Source organism: Rissa tridactyla, chromosome 7 (genome assembly GCF_028500815.1).
Source record: "Rissa tridactyla isolate bRisTri1 chromosome 7, bRisTri1.patW.cur.20221130, whole genome shotgun sequence".
Taxonomy (NCBI): Eukaryota; Metazoa; Chordata; class Aves; order Charadriiformes; family Laridae; genus Rissa; species Rissa tridactyla.
Genome location: NC_071472.1, coordinates 44,212,555 through 44,239,840, shown reverse-complemented (window position 1 = coordinate 44,239,840; position 27,286 = coordinate 44,212,555). Strand labels below are relative to the sequence as shown.

Genomic DNA, 27,286 nt, shown 5'->3' with positions numbered 1-27,286 from the left:
CTGAGGAGTCTTGTACGTTCTCTGATGCACTGCCAGCCTTCTCTCAAAAAATGATAGCCAGGCCCGACAACTGCCTCTGTCTCTGGGGAGGGTCCAGTGTGGCTGTCTCATCACTGAGACCCTCAGTCAGCCCCAACCCGCAGTGGGCCATAAGGGCTCATTCCCCCGAGTCAGTCCCTTTGGACAGTCTCAGGAACTGGATTTTGTGCTTGGCCGCTGATGGCTTCCATGATAGAGCTCCGTCAAGGCTGTCTGGACTGCTGCTGTACAGCTAAGCCCCCCCAAAATGGTTCCAGAGCATGCAATAAGGAGTCAAGGTCCTGGAGGTCAGGGTCACTGAACTCCATGTAGCAGATGACCATGTAGCAAGCCCTCCACTGTGGGACTGCAGCAAACCAGCTCCCTTTCTGCCCTCACCGGCTCTATGTTGCGCTGAGCCCCTCCAGCCCTTGTCGTGGCCTGTGGCCGAGACAAGAAAAAAGCCCTAGAGGTCTGAGAGAACGGGAGAGCTCACGCCTGGTGGCAGCATCTTTTTGCCACTCTCCTTTGCCAGTTGTGTATGCTCCTGTCATCAGCATTCAGGGTGGGAAGAGCTTCGTCCCCTTCCCTTTGCTTCACACAGCTGTACACCTGAGGACAACCTGTGACCGAAAGTAGTGTGGTTTCCACCACCCCCACCGCCTTACCCAGCCCACTTGTTAGCAGCAGAAGAATCATAGAATCATAGAATCTTCATGGTTGGAAAGGACCTTTGAGATCATCGAGTCCAACCACAGGAATAGGCAGGGACCACAAAACCACAGTGTGTTCCTAATGGATTCCTCTGATGCGACATGTGAGCTGCAGCCTCCAGGATGAGCACACGGTGGCTCTGTTGTGTTACCAGATGACTGCAAGAGGAGGTCCTTGCTGGGGTCAGGATTGGCCTCTGTGTGATGGAAGAGCACAGGCTTGGGCTTCAGCCCAGAGATTGCAGCTCAGGCTCCTCAATCATAACCAGCACTGACAGCTTTTAGGGAAACAGAGGAGAATAACTTGGCATCCATAGCGGCCATGACATACAAAGGTATGTATCTTTGATACATAGGTATCCAGAGAAAGCTTTCCTACAGGTAGCAGTCTGAACTTCCCTCAGTGCTAGCTGTTGAAATGAAGGGTCAGGAGGGTCAGAACTATATTTTGGACTTCCTACACACTGCCCAGTACCCAGTTTTTCTGTATGAAGCCCAAGACCCCCATATCTCTATCTCCAGCATAATCCAGACTTTTTGAACTCTATGGTTCTCTTTTCAGATTGCTCTCATCTGCACATGCCACCCCTAATGCAAGAAAAGCAATTGGAGAAATTTTGGTCTTCGGCGATGGATCCACGTGTCAAGCTCTCCTAAGGTGAATCCAGGCATCTGGAATCCCCTGGGGAACCCTGTTGTCCAGGTCTGTGGGATGTCCAGGGGTCATTGAGGTCTAGGAGCCTTCGGCATTGCCAGATGGCCCTGGGAGGCAGAAGGAGGAATGGGGAAAGAGGAGGAGGGGGGAGGGGACCCTATATCCCCGCCTGGGGAGGGAGTGGGGGGGAAAGGGGAGGGGGGATCATGGGGCATCTGAGGGGTCCTGTGAGCAACTGATGGGTCTAAGGGTGAAAGTATGGGACCATGGGGGCAACTGGGAGCAACTGACTGTAACTGGGGCCCTCAGACGGACACTAGGGGTTCTGGGGAAAATGGGGGAAAGTGACAGGATCCCAGGGGCAATTAGGGAATCTGGAGGAAGCAAGGTAGCCTGGAGTGGTCCTAGGTGCAAGGGAGGGGTCCCGGAACGGGCCAGAGGACAATGGGCCAGGGGGAAATAGGAGGCCCTGTGAGTTTAGGAGTCCTAGCAGTCTATGGCCCAATGAAATCCCAAGGGACTCAAGGTCCGGGGGTGGGGGTGTGTTGTGAGTCCCATGCTGGTCTGCGGGGAGCCCGAGATGCATGGGGATTTTGAGGGTAAGGTTTACCATGTCAGGAGGACTCACATCAGCAGCAGCACGAGCGCCATCGAGCCAAGTGCCAGCCCCAGCCCCAGCGACACCATGTGGTGCAGGGGGGTCATGCCGTGGGGCCAGAGCAGCACAGCTTTGAACTGAGCCTGGAGTCCCTGATCTGCTTTCACGTTTCCCTCTGATACTGTGGAGACATAGGCACCTCAGGTCATGGGGCATTGCCCCCACCAGGGACCAGGTGCCCCTACAGCACCTGCTCCAGCCACAGACCTCACCACCCCCCAGGGATCCAGGTGTCTCGGGGTCCCTGCACCATCCCAGATGCCCCACTGCCCTCAGAGGAGCCAGGCATCAGGACCTGCTCCAATCCACCTGTCCATGATGGACCCTCTTCACACCGTCATGCACCCCCCTCCCATGGACCCAGGGGTCTGAGGTCCTCCTCCACCCCACATTGCCCGCTGCCCCCAGGGTGCTCAGGTGTCTCGGCGCACCATTGAGGTAGAAGTACTTGCGGACCAAGGGCTCAGAAAGGACCCCCAGGTGACAGGCGATGGTTCCTGGAGTGGGCTGCTGGAGGGTCAGACTGAGAGGTCCCTCTGCACTCCCCTGCAGCTCCTCAAACAGCGCCAGATCCTGTGTGCGCAGCTGGGGCATGGGGGAACACATCAGCGCAGCATGGTCCACCAGGTACACGAAACAACACACATGTCGTGCAAAGACACCCATGTCCTGCACATGCTTGTCATGTCCCCTTTATGCTTCTTGTACCCTTGGCTCATGCGTGTGCATGCACCTGATGTCCCAGAGGTGCTACTTATGCCCTCTGTGTGTGCGCACACAGGGACGCACAAGCAGAGCATATGCAAAAGTCACTCCCTTCGCACACGTGTGCACACAAGTGCACATAATCTGCAAACACGAGTGACCTGCCTCCTGCTCGTGTGCACCCTTCATGTAGCTGAACACGTGCTTGCATCCTGTGCATGCTTACACACACAGTACTCATAGCACACATACCTGCTGTATAAGCAATACCTGTATCTATTGACAGTCCTCGCCCCAAGTGCACAACTATATTCATGCAGGCCTTGCTACCCATGCCCAGCCCTCTCATGAATGTCTACGTACACCCTTACACAGGCATGTGCAACTCACATCCTTGGCAAACATCCAGGTAATGGGCAGGTTCGGGGGGGTGGCAAAGGGCACATCGCAGTGCAGCGTGATGGCTTCCTCCGCGTGGGCCCACGTATCCTGCACTGGGAGCATTGACAGGCACATCGGTTCACATCTGCTCATGCACTTACAGAAATGATTGTGCTCCTGTGCGGCTGCATGTGTTCATGTGCTCGCAGTGGGGATGGGTAAGCATGTACCTTGGCACACGCTTGTGCGCTAATGGTGGGCCCAGCAGGCGTGCCCATATGTGAGAAACGAGGGTTGCCTCCAGAGCCCTGGAGACACCCAGCTCCGGGGTGGCGCTTAGCCCAGCTTGGATGCCTGGGTCTACCATGGCCCCATACCTGGGCAGTCCAGGGGAAACTGGCAGTCCACGAGGCGGCAGGTAGCACACTGGAAGACACGGGCAGCTGGCTGGTACCCTGGGAGGAAGAGACTTGGTGGTCCCAGGGGGATGGGAGATGTACTAGGGGACAGGGGGGTGGCAAGACAGAGTGATGGGCACTCACCACAGGGCGGGACACAGGCTGGAGCTGGTAGGGAGGAAGCAGCATTAGACTGGGGATCATTGGGGATCCACATGCCTGTGATGAGCTGTCAGGGCTCAGCCCTTGTCCAGCCCAGAGGGGGTCCCTGAGGGTGTCTCCAGGATGGGGGTGTCCAGGGTGGGGGTTCCTGGGGTGTAGACGTCCAGGGTTGGGGTCCCTGTAACAGTCCCTTGAGTGGGGGTCCCAGGGGTACCCCAGGAGTCCTGGGTGGGTGTCCCTACTGGCCCCATACCTTCCTCCAGCTGGCTCAGCTTCACCCAGATTATGTTCACGGCTTCCTGCAGAGACACTTCAAAGGACTCTGGGGTGTCCCAGATGTCCAGGTGAGACAATGTGCTCTCCCCTCAATCCCCACGAGAGCTCCCCAGGCCCTACAGATCCCCTGTACAACTCACTTCGACCCCATATATCCATCGTGGAGTCCCATATATACCCAAATACGCCTTCAAAAACTCCCAGAAGCTGTATACCTTGAAGGCCATGTACCCCCAGGATTCTTGAAATATCCCCTTACAGACATCCATATATTCTATACCTCACTACACCTCCTATTCAAGGCCTCCACGCCCATCCCCCAGGACCCATGTCCTGGCCCCCCTCACATGTCCCACATCCTCTGCTCACTCATGTCCCTCTGCTTCTCCAGAAAATGCAGGGCATCCATGATGATTTCCCGAAGTGCCTCGTGCTGCTCTGAACCTAGAACCAGTACGGGGTTGAGGTTGGAGGTTCAGGACAGGAGGGTCCGGTACAGGCTGGGGGTTTCTGAGGGTTCCTGGAGTCCTGATCAGGGTTTAGGGATACTGAGAAAGGTTAGGTATCCCTGGGGATAGAGAGTCCCCGGGAGTCCACAGTGTGTCCCTGGTTAGGGTCAGGTGATTATCAGGGTCCGAGCCAAGGTTGGGGTTCCTAGAGGCCCCTGGGGTCCAGGTCAGGACTGGGAAGAACTTGGCATGGTTCGGTATCCTTAGGGTGCCTGTCTGGGGTGGTTCCTGGGGTCCTCATTTAGGAAAGGGGTCCCTAACTGCTCAGGATCCTGGCCAGTGTCAGTGTGAGGGCCTTGGTTGAAGTGGGGAACCCCAGAGGGTCCTGTTCAGGCCAGGGGTCCCCGTTGGGATGAAGGTCCCTGGTGGGATGGAGGTGCCAGTTAGGACCCTACACCTTGGGCAGGGTTCCTGTTGGGTTGGGTGTCCCTGCGGTCCCATGACGCACCCACAACGACAGAGGTGAGTGGCACAGCAGCCTGGACGAGGGCCTCAAGGCAGTGTTGATGTCGGGGGTCCTTGGCAGGGGACCCAGTAATGTCATGGCAGAGCCATGCCCACTGAATGGGGGGTCCAAAGCAGAGCAGGCAGGGGTGCGCCCCAGGGAGCCATGACACCAGGGCCACCACTGCCACAAGCCAGGTCCCCCTGCCTGGATGCTTTGGTTTCCAGGGAGCCATGACACCAGGGCCACCACTGCCACACGCCAGGTCCCCCTGCCTGGATGCTTTGGTTTCCAGGGAGCCAGGGGGCCAGCACCAGCTTCAGAGGAATCCACCGCCACCCCCTGGCCCCAAAGCATAGCACCCAGATGCCTGGGTCCCCAGGGAACAGCAGGGTTCCTAGGCGGAGCCCCGGTCCCTAGGTCTCCAGGTAACAGCAGGGTTCCGAGGCGGAGCCCGGGTGCCTGAATCCCCAGGGGACAGTGGGGTTCCTAGGCAGGTCCCAGGTGCCTGGGTCCCCTCTTGAGAGGAGTGGCGATACCCAGACACATGGGTCCCCTCAGGTGCGTGGGCTGGAGAAGGGGCTCCCAGTACCTCATTTTGGTCTCCCCAAATCCTCTACCTTCAGTCCTTGCCAGTCACATTATTTAGTGTCCCCAAATCCCCTATATTTAGATGTCTAATTCCTCACCTTCACCCCTTATAATCCTGTCTTGTCAGCATCCCCAGTACCTTGTAGTTCCCAAATCCCCTTCTTTGAAACCTATGCAAGGCTTCTCCTTTTCATTCCACGAACACCTCCATACTCGCCCGCCAAGGGGAGCTGCTCTGGGATGGCCCAGCCCGCAGCAGAGTGTCAGGTTTTGGTGCACAGAGGTGTTTCCTGAGGCAGGGAAATGCCAGGGCAGCAGAGCAACCACAGCCACCCCCACACCTATGAAAAAGAGCCTGGGGAGCACAAGTGACCAGGAGCGTGGCAAAAGAGCAGGCAAATGTGGGGCATTAGGGCGTGATCACTCTGCCAGTTCGAGAGGTGAGGTCAGCCAGTGGTTGTCACCCTCTCAGAAGGAGCTCAGCTGTGGTCTCCACCCGACGGAATGCCAGGTCCTCTGTACTCGCCAGAATGGAAGTGGCAACCCAGACAGAATTCCCACAAAAATGTGCAGCCATCCAGGTCTTGGGCCGCAGGGAGTGCCAGAGCCTTTTGCTGATGACAGCTGGCAGCCGTGAGAACAGTGGTATGAGGTGTGACCAGGGGGATGATCTGCTCAGCCTGGTGGCAGAGCTATGGGAGGAAGTAGAAAGGTGAAGGAGCATCGTGAGAGAGAGACTGGTGGAACTGTTCTCTGCACTCCCTGAGACAGAAACAGGAACAGACACCAAAATAAAACCAAGATCAAGGGGATCCTCTATCCTCTCCCTGCCAGGCTGAAGGCAGTAGCTTAAAGGAAAGGAATGAATGGAGGCAAGTCCACACTTGGGGTGGCAGATGAACCCCCTCCTTGCCCACCCTGCTCTCCCAGGTGCCTCTGTACAACAGGTACAAGGCTTTGGATGTGGAAGGCCAGTCAATGGATGATGTGGATGATGGTCCATCTACACCAGAGATGTTGCAAGGTCAGAAAGGCCCACTCCTGTATCAGGACCACCACCATGAGGAAGAAAAGACAGGTTTCAGTTGTAGGTGATTCCCCTCTGAGGGGAACAGAGGGTCCAATATGTTGGACAGACCCTTCTCTTAGGGAAGTCTGCCGCCTCCCTGGGGCCTGGGTTAAGGACATCACTAGGAAACTTTCTAGCCTGGTACAGCCCTCGGACTATCACGCATTACTGCTCTTCCATGTGGGTAGTAATGAAGCTGCAATGCGTAGTCCCAGGACAACCAAAAGAGGCTTCAGGGCCTTGGGATGGTAAGGGAATCTGGAGCACAGTTTTTTTTTTTCCTCTCTCCTTCCAGTTGTGAGCAGCAACACTGGAAGAAACAGACAGACCCAGTCTATTAATACATAGCTCTGTGGCTGGTGTCACTGCCATAATTTTGGGTTTTTCGATAATAGGATGGCCTGCATGGCACCAGGCCTGCTGGTGCCAGATGGGATTCACCTTTCTCAAAGCGGAAGAGGGTCTTTGCTCAGAAGCTAGTGGGACTCATTGACAGAGCTTTAGACTAGGCTTGAAGGGGGAGGGGGATGATATCAGGCTTCCCTTGCGGGATGTCATGCCAAGGTTAGAGGGATGGGGTGCAAGTGAGGGCACTCAGCTTGTTGCTCTGAGACATGCTGGGTATACTGCAGCACACTTGAGGTCCTACGGAGATGAGCGAGGGGCTCCTGAGGTAATAGGAGCCAACAGGGAAACATCATTCATAGAATCATAGAATCATAGAATCTTCATGGTTGGAAAGGACCTTTGAGATCATCGAGTCCAACCATACACACACACAAAAAACCAACCAAACCCCTACAATCTCTGCCACTAGAGCGTGCCCTGAAGTGCCAAATCTAGATGTTTCTTGAATCCCTCTAGGGATGGTGACTCAACCGACTCCCTGGGCAGGCTGTTCCAGTGCCTGACCACTCTTTCAGTAAAGTCATTCTTCCTAATATCTAATCTAAACCTCCCCTGCCGCAACTTCAGACCATTTCCTCTGGTCCTGTCATTATTCACCTGGGAGAAGAGGCCAACACCCACCTCTCTCCAACCTCCTTTCAGGTAGTTGTAGAGGGCAATGAGGTCTCCCCTCAGCCTCCTCTTCCCCAAGCTAAACAGGCCCAGCTCCCTCAGCCTCTCCTCATATGACCTGGTCTCCAGACCCCTCACCAGCCCGGTAGCTCTCCTCTGGACATGCTCCAGCACTTCAATGTCCCTCTTGTACAGAGGGGCCCAGAACTGAACACAGTACTCGAGGTGAGGCCTCACCAGTGCCGAGTACAGAGGCACGATCCCTTCCCTACTCCTGCTGGCCACGTTATTCCTGATACAAGCCAGAATGCTGTTGGCCTTCTTGGCCACCTGGGCACACTGCTGGCTCACATTAAGCTGGCCGTCCACCAGCACCCCCAGGTCCTTTTCTGCTGGGCCATGTCACCTAAGAAGGTGACATGGCTGACACCCCAGCTGAAGTGCCTCTACACCAATGCACACAGCATGGGCACAAACAGGAGGAGCTGGAAGCTGCCGTGCTACTAGAAAGCTACAACCTAGTTGCCATTACTGAAACTTGGTGGGACAAATCCCATGATTGGAGTGCAGCTATTGATGGCTACAGGCTGTTCAGAAGGGACAGGCAAACAAGGAGGGGTAGAGGGTTGCCCTCTATGTCACAAAATGGATAGGCTGTGAAGACCTCTCTCTAAAGAATAGCTATGAGCAGGTTGAAAGCTTATGGATAAGAATTAGAGACAGAGGCAACAAAGAGAACCTTGTGGTTTGTGTCTACTGGTGTCTACTACAGGCCACCCCAACAAAGGGAGTTTACTGATGAAGCCTTCTTACTCCAGCTACGGGAGTCATCACACTCGCAGGCCCTTATCCTTCTGGGGGACTTCAACCACCCCAACGTCTCCAGTGCAGATAAATCTGCACTGGGGAAGGGAATCTCGTCAAAAAGGACGGGCAAGGGGCTCAGTTTTGGGGCTTCTCAAAGCCAGGAAAAGCAGCCAGCCCGGGCCTTGTGGAATTTGGATCATGAGGTGAAGTGTCTGTGCTCAAAGAGCAATTAAGACTGGCTTTGCTATCTCTTGTGCAACCCAGGGGAGTGAAGGTTTGTCTGGCTATCACAGGGTACATAAATAATGGGGGAGTCTTGGGGAGCCAGGACAGCCCTGCTTTTCATCAGCAGAGACAGTAAATCAATATAACAGAGACTTCGTGTAGCTCTTTGCTTACTTGAGAGGCTGCCATGCCCGGTGATGGACCTTTGCCTCATTACCTGTGAAACGCATATTAAAGTTGACACCCCTGTATATGCTAATGAAGATTTTAGAGATCATGCTAAACATATATGACTATAGCACTCGTCTCTCCACCCAAATCATACTACACGTCACCCAGGGGAAGGAAACCTCGTAATTATGGGGATAAAAGAATGGAGAAAACGACTGTTAAATTGGGAGAGAAGAAACCTGATACTCGACGGACCAGTCGACGGGCTGTGTTCTCTTCCTCCGCCCCAGGTAGGGACGCCTTTCTGGGTAAGCACTGCGCCTTTCACCCTCTGGGGAATGTTACCCCAGGTTGTTGTACTATCATTATTTTTGCTGGCAATATTAACTTTAATTAAGTAGCGCTATTGTAGTTAGTGAATTTATCAACAGCAATCTTGAAGCTGCGACTGTCACTCTCAATAAAATAATAAATTTCGATTATTTGTGAATCTGATTCAGTGAAAGTCCTTTGGTTTGACTCTGATAGTAAAGCAGTGAAAGTCCTGGGACTGACAGACAAATATCGAAACTACAGTCCTTTAACACAACAGGCCTATACGCGGCAGCTCCGGGGGGCAGTGACAGCTAAGGAGACACGGGCAGACGCAGCACCCCTGGTGCAGCGGCCATATCTCTGGACACTGAGTGAGCAAGCAGCAAGTGCACATTGCCCAGGGCGTCACCTGAGAGCACCACAACAGGAGCAGTCATCCCACTCCCTAAGGAGCTAAGGAGCTCAGCTATGGCTTCCACCCAGAAGAAGGTTGCACGCTCAACCTCAGCCAGAATGGATGTGGGAAGCCAGATGGAGCTCCCACAGAAACATACAGCCGTCCAGGTCATGGGCTGCAGGGAGTGTCAGAGCCTTTCACTGGCATCGGGAGGCAGCTATGAGAACTGCTGTGTGCGTTGTGAACAGGTAAACGATTTGCTCAGCCTGGTGGCAGAGCTGAGAGAGGAAGTTGAAAGGTCAGGGAAGGTTAGGGAGGCTGAAGAAGAAATAGACTGGTGGAGCCAGGCTCTGCCCTCCTTGATACAGAAACAGAAGCACCTGTCAGGAAGTAACCAGGATCAAGGGGCCCCTGTACCCTGCTCCTGTCAGGCAGAAGGCAGAAGCCTAAATGAAGGGAGTGAATGGAGGCAAGTTCACAGTCGGGGCAGCAGGTGAACTCTCTCCTTGACCACCCCACCCCCCTGGTACCTCTGAACAACAAATATGAGGTACTGGATGAGGAAGGCCAGTCAAATGAGGATGTGGATGATGGGCAATCTACACCAGAGGTATCTCGACAGTCAGAAAGGCGTACCGCCCATATCATCACATCCACAAGGAAGAAAAGAAGTATTATAGCCATTGGTGACTCCATCCTGAGGGGAACGGAGGGTCCAATATGCCGGTTGCAGACTCTCCTCACAGGGAAGTCTGCTGTCTTCCTGGAGCCTGGGTTAAGGACATCACCAGGAAACTCCCTAGTTTGATACAGTCCTCAGACTATTACCCATTACTGATTTTCCATGTAGGTGGAGACGAAGCTGCGACTCGTAGACCAAGAGCAATCAAAGGGGACGTCAGGGCCTTGGGAATGTTGGTAAGGGAATCTGGGGCACAAGCTATTTTCTCCTCACTCCTTCCAGTTGCAGGCAGTGACATTGGAAGGAACAGATGAATCCAGTCCATTAATACATGGCTCCGCAGCTGGTGTCACCACCACCATTTTGTGTTTTTTTTGACAACGGGATGGCCTACACAGCACTGGGCTTATTGGCATCAAATGGGAAACACCTTTCTCAAAGGGGGAAGAGGGTCTTTGCCCAAGAGATTGTGGGGCTGATCGACAGGGCTTTAAACTAGATGTGAAGGGGGAGGGGGATAATAATATTAGGCTTGTCTATGACAAGCTGTGGGATAACACATCAGGGTCAGAGGGACGGGGCGCTAGTAAGGGCCTTTGACCTGTTGCCCCAAGGCATGCTGGAGATACTACATCACAGTCAAAGTCTAATGGACATGAGCCAGCGGCTCCTGAGGTAGTCTGAGTCAGCAGGGAAACACCCGTGAAACACACCAAGGGTTGCTTCTCTAAGAAGGCGTCACAGCCAACAGCCCGGCTGAAGTGCCTCTACACGAATGCACGCAGCATGGGCTACAAACAGGAGGAGTTGGAAGCTACCATGCTGCTGGCAAGCTACAACATAATGGCCACTACTGAAACCTGATGGGATGAATACTATGACTAGAATGTGGCTACTGATGGATACAGGCTGTTCAGAAGGGACAGGTGAGGAAGGAGGGGCGGAGGTGTTGCCCTCTATGTTAAGGAACGGCTAGAGTGTGAAGAAATGTCCCTAAAGAATAGGGTGATTTGAGACAGCCAGCATGGCTTCACCAGGGGCAAGTCCTGCCTGACCAACCTGGTGGCTTTCTACAATGGAGTGACTGCATCAGTGGACAACGGAAGAGCAACGGATATCATCTGTCTGGACTTCTGCAAGGCCTTTGACACGGAGCCCCACAACATCCTTCTCTCTAAGCTGGAGAGATAGAGATTTGGTGGGGGGACTGTTCGGTGGATAAGGAACTGGCTGAATGATTGCATTGAGAGAGTAGTGGTCAATGGCTCAATGTCCAGGTGGAGAGGGGTGACAAGAGGTGTCCCTCAGGGATCCATACTGGGACTGTTCAATATCTTCATCGATGACATAGACAGTGGGATCAAGTGCACCCTCAGCAAGTTTGCTGATGACACCAAGCTGAGTGGTGTGGTCCATGTGCCAGAGGGACAGGACGTCATCCAGAGGGACTTGGACGAGCTAGAGAGGTAGGCCCAAGCAAACCTCATGCAGTTCAACAAGGCCAAGTGCAAGGTCCTACACTTGGGTGGAGACAACCCTCGTTATCAATCCAGGCTGGGGGATGAGGTGATAGAGAGCAGCCCTGCGGAAAAGGACTTGGGGGCGCTGGTGGATGAAAAGCTGGACATGAGTCAACAATGCGTGCTTGCAGCCCAGAAGGCCAATCGCATCCTGGGCTGCATCAAAAGAAGCGTGGCCAGCAGATCCAGAGAGGTGATTCTCCCCCTCTACTCTGCTCTCGAGACCCCGTGGTCAAACTAAATGTCAAGAAGAAAATGCACAGGCAGTGGAAGCAGGGACAGTTATCCTGGGAAGAGTATGGGGACGCTGCCTGGTTGTGTAGAGATGGGGTCACAAATGCCAAGGCACAGCTGGAGCTGAATTTAGCAAGAGATGCAAAGAATAATAAGAAGGGCTTCTACAGGTATGTCAGCCGGAAAAGGAAGGTCAAAGAAAGCATACCCCACTGATGAACAAGACTGGCAAACTTGTAACAATGGATGAGGAGGAGGCTGAGGTAGTCAACAATTTTTTTGCCTTGGACTGGCAACCTCTGCCTTGCAGGGATGGACTGCAAGACAAGGACTGGAGGAGCAAAGACCTTCCCACTGTGAGAGAAGATCAGGTTCGTGACCACCTGAGGAACCTGAACATACATAAGTCCTGATGTCCCAGAGTCCTGCGGAAATTGGCTGATGTAGTTGCCCAGCCACATTCCCTGACATCTGAAAAGTCATGGCAGTCAGGTGAAGTCCCCGGTGACTGGAAAAAGGGACACATCACACCCATTTTTAAAAAGGGTAGAAAGGAGGACCCTGGGAACTGCCGCCCTGTCAGCCTCACCTCTGTGCCTGGGAAGATCATGGAACAGATCCTCCTAGAAGCTATGGTAAGGCACATGGAAGGCAGGGAGGTGATTTGAGACAGCCAGCATGGCTACACCAAGGGCGAGTCCTGCCTGGACAGCCTAGTGGCCTTCTACAATGGAGTAACTACATCGGTGGACAAGGGAAGAGCTACAGATGTCATCTATCTAGACTCCTGTAAGGCCTTTGACACGGTCCCCTACAACTTCTCTGTAAATTGGACAGATATGGATTTGATGGATGGACTGTTCAGTGGATGAGGAACTGGTTGGATGGTCATATCCAGAGGGTAGTAGTCAATGGCTCAATGTTCAGATGGATATCGGTGACAAGTGCTGTCCCTCAGGGGTCTGTATTGGGACCATTACTGTTCAATATCCTCATCAATGACAGGGACAGTGGGATGGAGCGCACTATCAGCAAGTTTGCAGATGACACCAAGCTGAGTGGTGTGGTTGACATGCTTGAAGGACGGTATGCCATCCAAAGGGACCTGGACAGACTTGAGAAGTGGGCCCATGTGAACCTCATGAGGTTCAACAAGGCCAAGTGAAGGGTTCTGCACTTGGGTCAGGGCAACCCCCAGCATCAATACAGGTTGGGGGATGAAGGGATGGAGAGCAGCCCTGCTGAGAAAGGCTTGGGGGTACTGGTGGATGAAAAGTTGGACACGAGCTGGCAACGCGTGCCCACAGCCAACAAAGCTGACCATATCTTAGGCTTCATCAAAAGCAGTGTGGCCAGCAGGGTGAGTGAGGGGATTCTGCCCCTTTGCTCCACTCTGGTGAGACCCCACCAGCAGTGCTGCCTCCATCTCTGGGGCCTCAGCACAAGAAAGACATAGACCTGTTGGAACGGGTCCAGAGGAGGCCACGAAGATGACCAGAGGGCCAGAGCACCTCTGCTATGACAACAGGCTCAGAGAGTTGGGGTTGTTCAGCCTGAAGAAGAGAAGGCTCTGGGGATACCTTATTCCAGCCTTCCAGTACTTATAGGGGGCCTACAGGAAAGATGGGGACAGACTTTTTTGTAGGGCTTGTAATGACAGTACAAGGGGTAATGGTTTTAAACTAAACGAGAGAACATTTAGACTAGATACAAGGAAGAAATTTTTTACAATGTGGTTGGTGAAACACTGGCCCAAGTTGTCCAGAGACGTTGTCAATGCCCCACCCCTGGAAACATTCAAGGTCAGGTTAGATGGGGCTCTGAGCAACCTGATCCAGTTGAAGATGTCCCTGCTTATTGCAGGGGGTGTGTTGTGGTTTGGGCTGGATTGGCCACTGAGACGAATGACAGATGCTCTCCCACACCTCTCTGTCCAAGAGACTTAGGAGTTCAGAAGGAACTAAACTACTTTAATGAAATATTAATAATAAAATAATAAAAAGGAAATCATGAAATATATACAATATATACGAAACCGTATCAAGCTCTCAGAACGGCGATCACGTCACCAGCAGGCACTGGGGAAGTCCCAGACTGGACTCAGTGACAGAGAGGAACTGGATTCTGGATCTGGATTCAAAAATGCACAGAACGGGATCAAAGGCAGATGAACATAGTCCTCCTCGGATGCTGGTCATTGAAGAAAGAGGCTGACCCTTTGACCCCTCAGCTTTTATACTGAGCATGATGCAGATGGGGTGGAATACCCTGTTGGTCAGTTTTGGGTCACCTCTCCTGTCCGCTCCTCCCAGAGGTGCAACCCCTCTGCAGTTCTCTGCTTCTGACCCTCCAATGGGGCAAATAACAAAGTTATCTGGCCTTGGTTTTTGTAGCAGTAAGTATAAGCAAGAGCTTCTCTGCCTACTATTCCTTGTCATAAATTACAAATAATCAGGTCTTATCACCTGAATGTGTCTCCACATTATGCTGTTAATTTCAGCGAGTTCAGTTAGTTAGAAGAGGCTTAGCTAAAAAGTAAAAACAGAAAATTGGTTCTGTTTTACCTCAAACAAGGACATTCCACCTCTTAGTCCATGCCACTTGCGTGATGCTGAGATCATTATTACTTTTTTATCTATCAAATCTATACACACACACTCTCTTATCTAGATATATATATATGCACAGGTCACTCATTTATAAGTTATCTTTATACACAAAAGTTTGCTAAGTTAATTTAGTTCATAATTGCAGGATTTCATCTATCCTAGTAGACTCTTAGGGCAGGAAAAAATGGTATGAAATTCATCGTGGTTCATGCCCACAGATAGCATGTCCACCACCTCAAAGACTTTCCTGGACACCACTTGATGAAGCCAGCTCAAGTTTCATCACTGTTATGTCATCCTGAAAAACACTTATTGAACACTCTTTGTATTATATAACAGCTAACATCTGTCACTCAGAACTGAGTATTCTCACCGAGAGTTAAATATCCTTGAGGTACACACTGAACTTCTCCATTTTTCAGCATCACCCACCAAGTACCTCCAGGTCCTTGAGCAAAAACTGTCCCACAAATGGGTTTGCCTTTGCCTGACACAGGAAAACCCCAGTTTTCCCTAGCATATTCTTTTCATGCACCATAGGGACTCTATCCCCTTCTACAGTATGTAAAAGGTCTGACTGAGCAGGACAAGCTCGATTGATGGGTGCCCTGGTGTTAACTAACCAAGTAGCTTGCGCTAAATGCTTGTCCCAATTTTTAGAAGTTCTGCCTCCCATTGCTCTCAGCGTAGTTTTTAACAGTGCGTTGTATTGCTCAGTTTTCCCAGATGATGGGGCATGACAGGGGATACCCACTCAATGCCATGTTATTTTGCCCAATTACTTACAAGATTGCTTTTAAAATGAGTCCCATTGTCCGACTCAATTCTTTCTGAAGTGCCATGTCACCATAAGACTTGCTTTTTGAGGCCCAGGATGGTATTCCAGGCAGTGGCATGGGGCATGGCATAGGTTTCCAACCATCTGGTGCTTGCTTCCACCACTGTAAGCACACAGCGCTTACCCTGGCAGGTTTGGGGGAGTGTGATATAGTTAATTTGCCAGGCCTCCTCATACCCATATTTTAACCATCGTCCCCCATACCACAAAAGGTTTTAACCATTTATCTTGCTTGATTTCGATGCACGTTTCACAGTCGTGGATAACCTGCGCAATAGCGTCCATGGTTAAATCCACCCCTCGGTCACGAGCCCATTTATATGTGGCATCCCTTCCTTGATGACCTGAAGTGTCATGGGCCCACTGAGCTAAAAATAGTTCACCTTTATGTTCCCAGTCCAAGTCTGTCTGGATAATTTTAGCATCTTGATGCACTTGTTGATTGTTTTGATGTTCCTCAGTGGCCCGACTCATGGGTACCTGGGCATCTACATGTTGTATCCTTACAACTGGTTTTCCTAGACAATCAGCAATATCTACAATTCATCAGCCCAGATAGGTTTACCTCTGCGCTGCCAGTTGCTCTGCTTCCACTGCTTTAAACACCCCCACAGAGCATCTGTCACCATCCATGAGTCAGGATAGAGATAGAATATTGGCCACTTTTCTCATTCAGCAATGTCTAGGACCAGCTGTTGGCTTTTACCTCTGCAAATTGATTTGATTCACCTTGCCCTTCAGCCGCTTCTGTGACTCATTGTGTAGGTCTCCACCCAGCCGCTTTCCACTTTTGATGCCTTCCTACAAAATGACAAGACCCATCAGTGAACAAGGCATACCGTTTCTCATTATCTGAGAGTTCATTATGAGGTGGGCCTTCCTCAGCACATGTCACCACCTCCTCTGGTGCATTCCAAAGCCTTTGCCTTTGGGACAGTTTGTGATCAATTCTATGATTCCTGGATGATTTGGGTTTCCTATTCGAGCTCACTGAGTGATTAAGGCAGCCCACTTACTCCAGGTAGCATCTGTGGTGTGATGAGTAGAAGGAACTTTACCCTTGAACATCCAGACCAGTACTGGTAATCGGGGTGGCCAGGAGGAGCTGTGCTCGGGTACTGATTACTTCTGAAGCAGCTTAACTCCTTCACATGCTGCCAATATCTCTTTCTCAGTTGGGGTATAATTGGCCTTGGAGCCTTTGTATCCTCGACTCCAGAATCCTAGGGGTTGACCGAAGTCTCCCCTGGTGCTTTCTGCCATAGGTTACAGGTAGGCCCATTGTCCCTGGCTGCAGTGTAGACCACATTTTTAATGCCCTGTCCTGTTTGGACTGGTCCAAGGGCTACTGCATGCACAATCTCTTGTATAATTTGCTCAAAGGCTTGTCATTGCTCAGGGCCCCATGTAAAATAATTTTTCTCTTGAGTGACTTCATAGAGAGTTTTCACAATCTGACTATAACCTGGAATATGCATTCTCCAGAAACCCACAACAACTAAAACGGGTTGTGTTTCCTTTCTTTTAGTAGGGGGGGGCATAGATGTTATTTTGTTAATCACATCCATTGGGATCTGGTGTTGCCCATCTTGCCACTTAATTCCCAAAAACTGGATCTCCCGTGCAGTCCCTTGACCTTACCTCTTTTTACAGCAAAACCTGCTTTCAAAAGAATCTTCATTATTTTCTTACACTTCTTGAAAACTTTTTCTGCTGTATTACCTCACACAATGATGCCATCAATGTATTGCAGGCATTCTGGAGCTCCACCTTTCTCCAGTGCAGTCTGAATCGGCCCATGGCAAATAGCAGGGCTGTGTTTTCACTCCTGGGGTACTCGATTCCGGGTGTACTGGACACCCCTCCAAGGGAAAGCAAACTGTGGCCTGCACTCTGCTGCCAAAGGGATTAAGAAAACTGCATTAGCAATGTCAGTTGTAGCATACCACTTGGCTGCCTTTGACTCCAGTTCATACTGAAGTTATAGCATGTTTGGTACAGCAGCACTTAGTGGTGGTGTGACTTCATTCAGGCCACAATTGTCTACTGTTAATTCTCCAGTCTCTGTCAGACGTTCGCACTGGCCATATAGGGCTGTCAAAGGGCAAGCATGTCTTGCTGATCACTGCTTGGGTCTCCAGCCGACGAATCAGGTTCTAGATGGGAATCAGAGTGTCTCGGTATGTGCGATATTGTCATCAATGCACCATGGTGGTAGCAGTTGGTACCTGCTGTTCTTTAACCCTCATAAGTTCCACAACAGAAGGGTCAGCTGAAAGAAATACTAGGTAAGGTAGTCAGCTGTGTAATGTCCTCAGCCTCTTCATCTGCTATACCAAAAGCCCACCAATACCCTTTTGGGTCTTTGAAATACCTTCTCTTGAGGTAGTCTATGCCAAGGATGCACGGAGCATCTGGGCCAATCACAATGGGGTGCTGCTCCCATTTATTCCCAGTTAGGCTCACTTCGTCCTCCAGTACAGTCAGTTTTTGAGATCTGTCTGTCTCTCCAGAAATAGCGATGGATTCTGCCCCTTTATGACCCGATGGCAATAAGGGTACACTGTGCACCAGTGTCTACCAGGGCTATATAATTCTGTGGCTCTAATGTGCCAGGCCATCAAATCCACTCAGTCCAATAAACTCAGCTGTCCCTCTCCTCCTCCTGGCTGGAGGCAGGGCCCTTCTAATATTGAGCATAGTACCTACCAGTAGCAGATGAGTTCCTACCTGGACTGGAGGATCGCTCACCATAGGTCGGAGCAACCATCCTCCTGGAAAAATTCTTTCTTCTGTCTGTTTTATCTCGCAACTCACTTACTCATGCCTGTAGGGGTGAGGTAGGTTTTCTATCCCACTTACTCATGTCCTCTCCACAGTCGCAGGGGCGACTAACCACAGGATATCTTGGAGTGAGTTCAATTTCTCTTGTGTCAGTCTCGTAGGAAGGCATCTTCTACTAATGGCTGCGACGTGGGTCCATTCAGGGGAAGAATGGGATTCTTCCTCCAGAGATTCTGTTTTACCACAAACCAGGACAGGGGGCTGGACTAGATGACCTTTAAAGGTCCCTTCCAACACAAGGTATTCTGTGATTCTAGATACACACTAGCTAACTCCCCTTTGTTATTGCCAGCAATAAACACGTCTCTCAGCTGGGAGCATGAGTTAAACTCACCCTGTGTTAAAACTCTTAATTCCTTGTAGGCAATCTGAACCCTATTCGCGCATTGATTTTTACAATTTACATAACCTATTGACTTTGGCCATGGTATCGTCTGTTACCATTCACTTTTGAGCATTTGGACATGCAAAGCCTCTGTGCGAGTGCCCTTAATGCATATTTATTAGCTGAGTTTGCACAATTTTCTTGCAACTTTGACACTTTCAGATGGTTTGGTCTGTTTTTCACTAGCAGCAAACCCACTTGTACAGGTAAGCCCACTATTGGTCAAGTCCTGTTGTTCATGTCTTGTAAGACATCTTTGCATTGCAGCTTTTTCTTCTGTAATACGCTGCACCTCTTCTTTGTGTGCAGGGGTGCCAGGACAGACCATGTAAGGATGTCCTGGGTCTGTCTGGGATGGAGTTCACTTTCCCCACAGCAGCACGCAGAGTGCTGGGCTTTGTATTTGTAGCTTGGAAGCTGTTGATAACATGCCAGTGTTCTGGCTACTGCTGAGCATCAAGGCTGTCTCTCCAAACTGCCCCTGACCCCACCCAAACAGGCCAGTAGGTTGGGGGTGGGCAGAAGCTTGGGAGGGGACATAGCCAGGACAGCTGTTCCAAACTGACCTAAGGGACATTCCACACCACATGGCTTCTGCTCAGCAATAAGAGCTACGAGAAAGAAGGAAAGGAGAGGGCATTCATCATTAGGGCGTTTGTGTTCTGTAGATGCGATACGCGTGCTGAGGCCTTACGTCCCAGGCAGTAGGTGGCCATCACTTGCTGATGGGGAGTAGAGAAAAAACCTTTTTGTTTTCCTTTGCTTCTGTGTGCAGCATGTGCTTTTTCTTTATAAAGCTGTCTTTATCTTATCTCATGAGATCTTTTTCATCTTATTTTCTTCCCCCCCGTCCTGCTGAGTGATAGAGTGGCTGGATGGGCACCTGGCAGCCAGCCAAGGTCAAACCATCACACTACCTAACTTATATGAAGGTTATTCAATGTTTTTATTTTGTGTATTGCTTTTCCTAAGTTTCTGTTGGATTGAAAAATGCAAAGACTGACAGAACTATCTGTCTTATTATTGTATTTCTCTACATTCTGTCTTATTCTTGTATGTCTCACTATTTAAGCCAATAAATATTGCAACAAAGGGAAATAATACATGCTAACAGATCAGCTTTGCCTTTCTCTTATCTTGTCTATGATGAAGATATGACTTTCTCAAATGCTTTTTAAGAGTTTGTAAAATACTGGTAATCCCAAGCTGTCAAAATTCTCAAGCATTTTTGTTCTTTTTGGTCTTTGGCTTTCTTGGCTTCCTTTCTCCTTTTATTAAAAATGCCTTTCTAGTCACATTCACTTTGACGTTGCTATTCTTGTGGGCAACGGGCATGGTAGATCAAGGTATCGATAATAAGCACTTGTTAAGGGACCTAAATTAAACAAAAAAATGGACTGCACCTTAGCTCTGCAGCTTCTGTACAAACCATTGATTTGGTTTTGTAGAGTTGTGCGTGTTTCTACAATGTATGTATGGGACAAGGGCTTCTGATTAGGAAAACAAAACACATCTTCCAGGACCAGCAGTGTTTCATAATAGCATGGAAATGTGCGCTCATTGATGGTGGGCATCTGCTGTGCTGGTTTGTTTGCAACCTGAATGTAGCACCTTGCTTATGCACAGGCACAACCCCCAAAAAACATATCTAAGTTGTAGATCCAAGCGACAAACTGCTGGAGTCCTGGTTGTCCAGAGTCTGGATCCCAAGTTCTGGTGAAGCCCAATAGAAAAGGAAATCAGTTACCCAGTCAACTGAGTGTCAGGTTGGACCTTTGCTGAAAATGGGGCAGTTCATTTCCACTGAGAGGATGCTAAAGGCAGAGTTTATAATGGATGCATGTCCCAAGGGTCCTTAAGCACGTGTTTGGCGGGGGCAAGGGTGCTCTGTGCTGGGTGTGGATGGCAAGGGGTGAGCAGTGGGAGCTGCAGTGGGACCTGGTCGGGAGCGGGTGAGGGGCTGCCAGGGCCAGTGGGAGACGGTTGCAGCCAGCTCCAAAACAGGTGTGAGCAGCCATCACCGGCCAAAGCTCGGCCAAGCAGGGGAACCCGCCGCTCCTCACTGCAGACAAGGTTGGGTAAGAGAGGCAGGAAGAAGCAGGGAAGGTTAAAAGGGAGCCCATAAGCACTTCCATCCTGGTGTCCCCATGTGGGGATACGGCAGGGGTGAGCCTCAGCCTGGGGAAAGCCCTCCTGGTTAGGAGACAGTGAAGTGTCGCCCTTTGCCCTGGAGAGCCTGGGCTCCAGGGAGCAATCCCTCCCTGAGCATTGTGGCAGCACACCGAGAAGACTCCATCTGCCGAGAGCTGCTACTTGGTCAACCAGGGGAGAAACCAAGTCCATTTCTAGCCTGAGAAAGCATTTGTCGGACGATAGGGTTTTGCCCTTTGCTGTGGTCAGAGTGAAGAGACCAGGCAGAGACACAGGGGATTATGCGGGTCCAATGCCAAGGATAATCCATAGGAATCAGTCCCAGGGGTATTCCCTGTGCTGGAAGTGCCTGGGATCTTCTCTAGCCAAGGGATGTTGTCAAATATTTTGAGGAGGGGAAGAAAACAAATGGAGAACATGGGGGGCCTTTTCCAAAGCTTTCACTTTGCCCGTCTCTGAAGTCCTCACTCATCAGCCTTTGGTCTTTTTCCCAGGCAGTGCTTCCTGCTGCCAGGACTCGGGACCTTCGCTATGATCCGAGAGCAATTCCAGGGTGAAGAAGAGATGTTTACAGCTCAAAGACCAGTATTCCAGCTGAACATTGACGTGGCATGTCTGCAGGAGCTCACGTTCCCCACAGTGGTTATCCCTGCTGAGAAGGCAGCGGCCACCCGCCACTTCCCCGCTCTGCGTCTAGGGGCAGCTGTGTGCTCTCTGCTCTTTGGAAAGGGCTGGGAGAAGGAGAGAGTTGCCTCCAAAGGTCGGGGGATGGCTTGAGCGCCCCCAAAACAAACCACTCCCCAAGAGCTGTGTTTATAAATGACCTTTTCTGTGGCATTTTGTTACGAATCTTACATGGAAATTTAGCTTGCTGTGGCAGTGATGATGTTCCTCCTCCTTGCAGAGGATGTCGAGATCAAGCCGCTGAACTACAGGTGGCTATCATGAGCCACCTCCTTCCTGCGGCACATGGTGGAGGACTGCGTGCGAGACACCATACTCCTGTACTCTTTCCAACTGAGGAACGGGCAGCACCTTTCCTTCGCCTTCAAGGACATTGGCGTTCTGTCCTGCCAAGATGGTATGCTATGCATGCGGTTTTATTTTGACTGCGTCACAGGACTGGAGAGCAAGGCCAGCCACATGGCACTGCTTCACACTGTAAGTTGCTCCGGTTTTGAGGATGCTTAAGTGTCTTTGGGAAGCCTATGGAAGGGTGAGTAACCTGATCGCCGTTGGCCAGCCTGGATGTGGCAGGGCAGTGACACGCCTTTCCCCATGCTCACCCCCACTGACTTCTGCCTCGGGAAAGAAAGTTTCTTCTGAGGTTCTGGGTCCTTGCCCTACGAAAAGCCTGGCAGTGTTATATTGCGCAGTCTCGGGGTTTGCTCTGCAGCTTCTCCAGAGCAGAGCAAGGGCTAATGTTCACGGAGGAGAGTTTGGGAGAGGGCTGTTGAGAAGTGGCTTTCTTTTGGAGCAGGACACAGTGCCCACTTCCTTTGGGATCCAAGAGAAAACTGCCTTGGGAAGCTTCTTACAGCTCTGTGCCACTTTGCGGAGGCTGTGGGTGCCATGTGCAGTGGTCTCCAGTGGAGCGACCACCGCTCGGGGGATGCAGGCTGCTCCTGACCATGCGTTCCCGAGGTGAGTGCGGCATCTGCAGCCCTCCACCGACTGAGCCTCTGGCTTCTCAGCTCCTGCTCAGGAGCGTGTGTTGTTGGGGCTCGGCACTCAGCATTGAGTCAGGGATCAGTCCTGAAGTGACTAGTTTCTGGTGAACTAATGATGAGTTTGGGCTATGCTTGTATTCTCTTGGAGTGGCCGGGCATTGTGATCGTGTTTCTCACGCCCAACCTGCCGTCATTCCCATCAGAGAGAAGCAGCTGTACACGGAAAGGACTTTAAGCTACATCTTCTGGTGTTGGGGGGAGACTGCAAATAAAACCTCTGCATGGCCACAAAGGGTAGGGGTGCCATGCCTCGCATGACAGCCAGGAGGATTGGTGCTGGGCAGCTGCAGAGGGTAGGGGTCACCCTTCTTCAAACCTGTGTCATCACTTGCTTTCCAGTTTTCAGTTCATTGTGGTCAGTGCCGCGGTGGTCGAGGCTCCCGCCAACTGTCACAAGAAGGCTGCAGAACAGCAGAGCATCAGAAAAGGTATGGGAATGGGTCCCAGCTCTCCATCCCTTCCCCACGCTGGGTGACCACAGCCTGGTTCAAACGCACTCGCCATGGGGCTGCTCTAAAGAGCTTCCTCCTTTCCCAGGTACAGCGGGGCATCCTGAGAAGCTGCTGCAGTGGCGGGCAAAGTTTTCCCTCCCTGTGCTGCCAAGCCAGAGTCCAGGCAGAAGGCAGCAAGACCTGGGGGAGAAGACTTCTGCCAGGTGAGACCTTGTGGGATGGGATGAAAGGGATCCTTGAGCCCATGTAGGAGAGACATCCCCTTTGGACACTCCAGCTGGAGGGACTCAGGAAGGTCCCTGACACATGCCCCACAGTTTTCATGAGCTCGTTTGCCTCATCACAGGCCCCTTGGTGGGGAAGATGGCAGATGTTGAGTATGCCCCACATCACTTTGCTTGCCCTTCCAGCAGACCTGAGGTGCAGTCCTCTCCACTGCCTCTCCACCCCATCCATCTGATGTGGCTCAGGAAAGGCTCCCCCATCCCACAGGAAATGGCCCCACATCCCGCGCCTCTTCTTCCAGCCTGGGGAGCTTGGATCCCACATGAAAATGGGAGATCAACCTGCCCCATGCTCATGCCGACTCCTCCTGGTGTCTCTCTGCAGTGTGCTCCCCCTGTGTCTAGGCAGCTCCCCCAGGATGATGGAGGCCGTCAGGCAGGAGCCTGTACCTGCAGCCAGGCCCACCGCTGCCATCCTGTCCTCTGAAGGCTTCGGGAGAATGCTGCAGGTGCATGCTCTGCCTTGCTCCAACTACCACGCTGCTTGAGACTTCGCAAATGCCTCTGTGTGCAGAGAGCCATCCTGAAAGAGTCCCTTGGCTTCTTTTCATTGTCACCTGTCTGTCACCTCCTTCAGATCTTCTTGACGAAAAGGAAGGTGCTGCACACCCTTCCCACCTGTTATTGCCCCCTGGGTCATCATGAAACACTTGATTCTGGCCAGGGGCTACGGAAAATGTGCTAGTCCTTTCAAGGTCGTTGACAGTGGAGGTCTTTGGTCACTCATCTGTGTCTGCCATGAGCTGAGGAGCCTGGCAGGACTCTGATCTGGGCAGGGGCAAAGTGCTGGTGACTGGGCAGCTGAGGGACACCAACGTGGCTCAGAGCCAGAGGAAGCCCCTCCAGGAGTGGAGACTAATCCTGCCTGCTGCTGTGTTTCCATCCTCTCCAGGAGATCTGGCAGCTCTCTGCAGAGTAGGAGAAATCAAAGATCCAGTGGGAAGAGTAGCTGCAGCAAGCGAAGGCGGAATTGGCAGTGTGGGAAGCCTGGTCTGCAGGGGAGGACCAAAAGCCACTCCAGGTATGGGCAGCGATTGACACCGCTGAGAGCAGCAGCGACCCTCTCTGTCAGGGCACCCGGGGTGGCAGGTCTCACGGGGTGGGAGCAGGACTGACACCCAGCTGCAGGGCAGGGCTCTGCCTGCTCGTCCCCGTGCGGGAGAGATCAGCAGCAGGATGTGAGGGGCAGAAGCAGCTGTCGACCCGTGATGATGGGCACATGGTACAGAGTCTCCTGGCGCCCAGGTCCTGCTGCAGGCTCCTTTCAAGAGGTCCTCTGGGAAATGGCACCTCTGTTTGCCCTCTGGTTTTCTGAGAGGGTCTCCTCCTTGGCAGGCCCTCGGCACTGGAGGCACTTCGATTCCCCACCCTCCAGCCCAGCCCAGGAGAAAGGAGGCCAGGCAGGGGTGGAGGAAGGCTGGAAACCCTCTCCCAGCAGAGGAGACGGCAGCAGCAGCCCAGATGGACAGACTCCAGCCTGAGTAAGTGTATGCCTGCTCTGCCACAGCCTGGGGCAGTGGAGCAGCCATGACTATGCCGAGATGTCCATGTTCCCTGTCCCTGCTTCCTGGGGTTGCACAGGACACCCTCTGATGTCCCCTAACCCGGGCATGAGCCGGGCTACCCTGACAGCCAAGGCCCCAAACTCACCTGCAGGGTGAAAGGGTTGGGCACACAGGGGACAGGGTGGGCGCAGGGGCTGGAGGCGGGGAGAGGCAGAAGGGTCTCCGGCAGAGGTTGAGGGATGACGTTTCCCTGTTGTTGCAGCCCCCTTTCCCCATGAGCCGCCCAGGTCCTCAGAAGGCTGGAGCCACAGCAAGCACAGAGGACCATATACAAGCACGTCACTGAGAACAAGAGGTGGCGTCAACAGCAGCAGAGGCAGCTTCCCTGGTAACTGTCTCCAAAAAGGGATGGTGCTTTCCACGGCTGCAGGGCCCTTGCCTCCACTGAGGGCAGCCCTGGGGGAAAGAAGGGATTTTTCTGGCAGCCCTTGTGAGACAGAAGCAGATTTTGGAGGCTGGCTTTGGGCTGGACCTCCCTGACACCCAAGGGGACTGCCTGGGCACCCACAAGTGGCTTTCCATGGGGGATGTAAAAGTACTGGCTGAAAGCAGAGGGATCCCTCTGATGGCTGGCTCTCTCCTTTCCAAACCAGAGCGCATGTCCTTCCCTTGCAGAGTCCTGCCCCAAGACACCTTGCCCCCAGGGGGGACACCTGTATGGGACACCCAAGGTCTCAGCCCCACCAGACTCAGCCCCAGGCTGACTAGCTGCACCTGGGACCTTGTCATGGGCTTGGGCATCAGGGGCCTCTCCCGCTTCACAGACACGTTGAGGCTTCATGGCAATCAGATCACAACACAGGTGGCCTGAGCTATGCCTGCAGGACTTCTCTCCCTTCTCCCTGTGCATATGATCACACGCTTTTCTTTCTTCCTCCCTAGCACTAGATGCTGGTATCGCAGCAGAGGGGAAGGTGCCGGGAGTGGTGGCTATAGCAGTGGCTGTTAGCCAAGGGGCTGGGAGGCTTCTCAGCTGCTGAGGTACACCTACAAATACAAAATAAAGAGCTCTGGGGCTGTTCCCAGCTGGACTGACTGGCCTGTGTCTGGCGATGGATCAGTCTAAAGGGTTTATACACACCCCAGGTGTGATCCCAGAACTGCTCCTTGGAGCAGGAGGGAATCAAGTCCACACATGCACCACAGCAGGAACATGTGCAGCCCCACTCCTGCACGTGCCAACACACAGGCAGCACGACCCAGGAGCCTCTCATGCTCTCCCTGGGAAACCAGCAGAGCTGGTGCTTCCTTGAAGCGCCTGCACGCTCCTGCACGCAGCGTGGAGAACCACCTGCAGGGCAAGAAGTCTGTGCGTGATTAGCAGGCTGGGACCACGGGGGGAGCACGGAGGTGTGGTGGGTAGATGGCACGGCGGGAGGGCTGAGGTGCAGGGACGTGGGCTCCTCGGGAAGCGCTGTCTGGGAAGGTGAGGTGGTGGACTTGCCTTCTGCTCAGGGTGGGACAGGAGACAGTTTATGGTTCAGAGTCAGCAGGCAGACCACGGTGGGTGCTGTGTTAGCAGGTATCTGCTAGAGAGCTCCTGTTCAGGAGGGAGATGGAGAGGAGGCCTTCTTCAGACAAGTGAAGGAAGCCTCATGTTCACAGGCCCTGGTCCTCACTGCAGAACTGAACCACCCAGGTACCTGCTGGAAGGACAATCCAGCAGGGCTCAAGCAATCGAGGAGATTTCTACAGTGCATTTCCTGGCACAGGTGATGGAGGAATCAAGAAGGAGAGGTGCTCTGCTGGAGACCTTGTACTGGTGAAGGAGGAAGAACTGGGTGAGGATTTGAAAGTCAGTGACCCTGAGACGGTGGAGTTGAGGATGTGGAAGGGAGGGAGAAGGGCAAAGAGCAGGACCACAGCCCTCGCTTTCAGGACAGCAGACTGCAGCTTTTCAGAGATTTGTTTGGAAGAATCCTGCGGGATGCGGCCTTGGAGAGAAGAGGGATCCTGGAGAGCTACTTGACATTCACGGACCACCTGCGTGGTGGAGCAATGGAGCTGGTGAGGGGTCTGGAGCACAAGTCTTGTGAGGAGCGGCTGAGGGAGCTGGGGTTGTTCAGCCTGGAGAAAAGGAGGCTGAGGGGAGACCTTCTCACTCTCTACAGCTCCCTGAAAGGAGGGTGTAGCCGGGGGGCTGTTGGTCTCTTCTCCCAAGTGACGGGCGATAGGACAAGCGTAAGGTTCCTGCTCTCTCCTCCCTGGTGCGACCTGAGCGCATGACTGCCCTTCCTGCCCCTGCCCTCATGCCATGGGACCCTGGGGGGTGGAAAGGAACGGCAGAGTCATGTAGTTATGTAATCTCTTGATTATCTTCAGGTTTTGCAGGTTGTAGGTTTGGCAGGACCTGCTGTGTCATTAACGTGATGATAACACAAAACCTACAGGCACCTGTGAGGGGCATTTTGGATGTTACTTGATTTGCAAGAGAACTTGAACAGCTGAGGTATGGTAGCGATATTGTCACCATAAGA

The 27,286-nt window shown here is 52.3% G+C and overlaps 2 protein-coding genes across 2 annotated transcripts; one reads left to right on the top strand and one right to left on the bottom strand.

Moving 5' to 3' along the window:
- Positions 1 to 1,301: 1,301 nt before the first annotated feature.
- LOC128912409 (uncharacterized) lies at positions 1,302 to 25,789 on the top strand. Its single transcript, XM_054208247.1, has 8 exons — positions 1,302 to 1,434; positions 21,277 to 21,859; positions 22,848 to 22,936; positions 23,046 to 23,163; positions 24,137 to 24,265; positions 24,580 to 24,725; positions 25,012 to 25,137; positions 25,692 to 25,789. Exons 2-8 carry the CDS (start codon positions 21,723 to 21,725, stop codon positions 25,787 to 25,789), a joined length of 843 nt encoding a protein of 280 aa, XP_054064222.1. The 5' UTR covers positions 1,302 to 1,434; positions 21,277 to 21,722.
- On the bottom strand, positions 1,993 to 18,351 carry SPACA6 (sperm acrosome associated 6). Its single transcript, XM_054208248.1, is given in 10 exon segments — positions 1,993 to 2,165; positions 2,476 to 2,629; positions 3,140 to 3,243; positions 3,508 to 3,585; positions 3,673 to 3,696; positions 3,944 to 4,012; positions 4,336 to 4,410; positions 4,924 to 5,088; positions 5,225 to 5,290; positions 18,261 to 18,351. Coding segments are annotated over 10 exon segments (999 nt in total).
- Positions 25,790 to 27,286: the final 1,497 nt, after the last annotated feature.

Bases quoted from the DNA above. Each gene is read 5' to 3' on its own strand.
- LOC128912409 (XM_054208247.1), top strand. From the start codon at position 21,723: ATGAGCCACCTCCTTCCTGCGGCACATGGTGGAGGACTGCGTGCGAGA. The intron at 21,860-22,847 runs GTATGCTATGCA...CTTGCTTTCCAG, and splicing joins CGTTCTGTCCTGCCAAGATG to TTTTCAGTTCATTGTGGTCA. The intron at 24,266-24,579 runs GTATGGGCAGCG...CCTCCTTGGCAG, and splicing joins AGGACCAAAAGCCACTCCAG to GCCCTCGGCACTGGAGGCAC.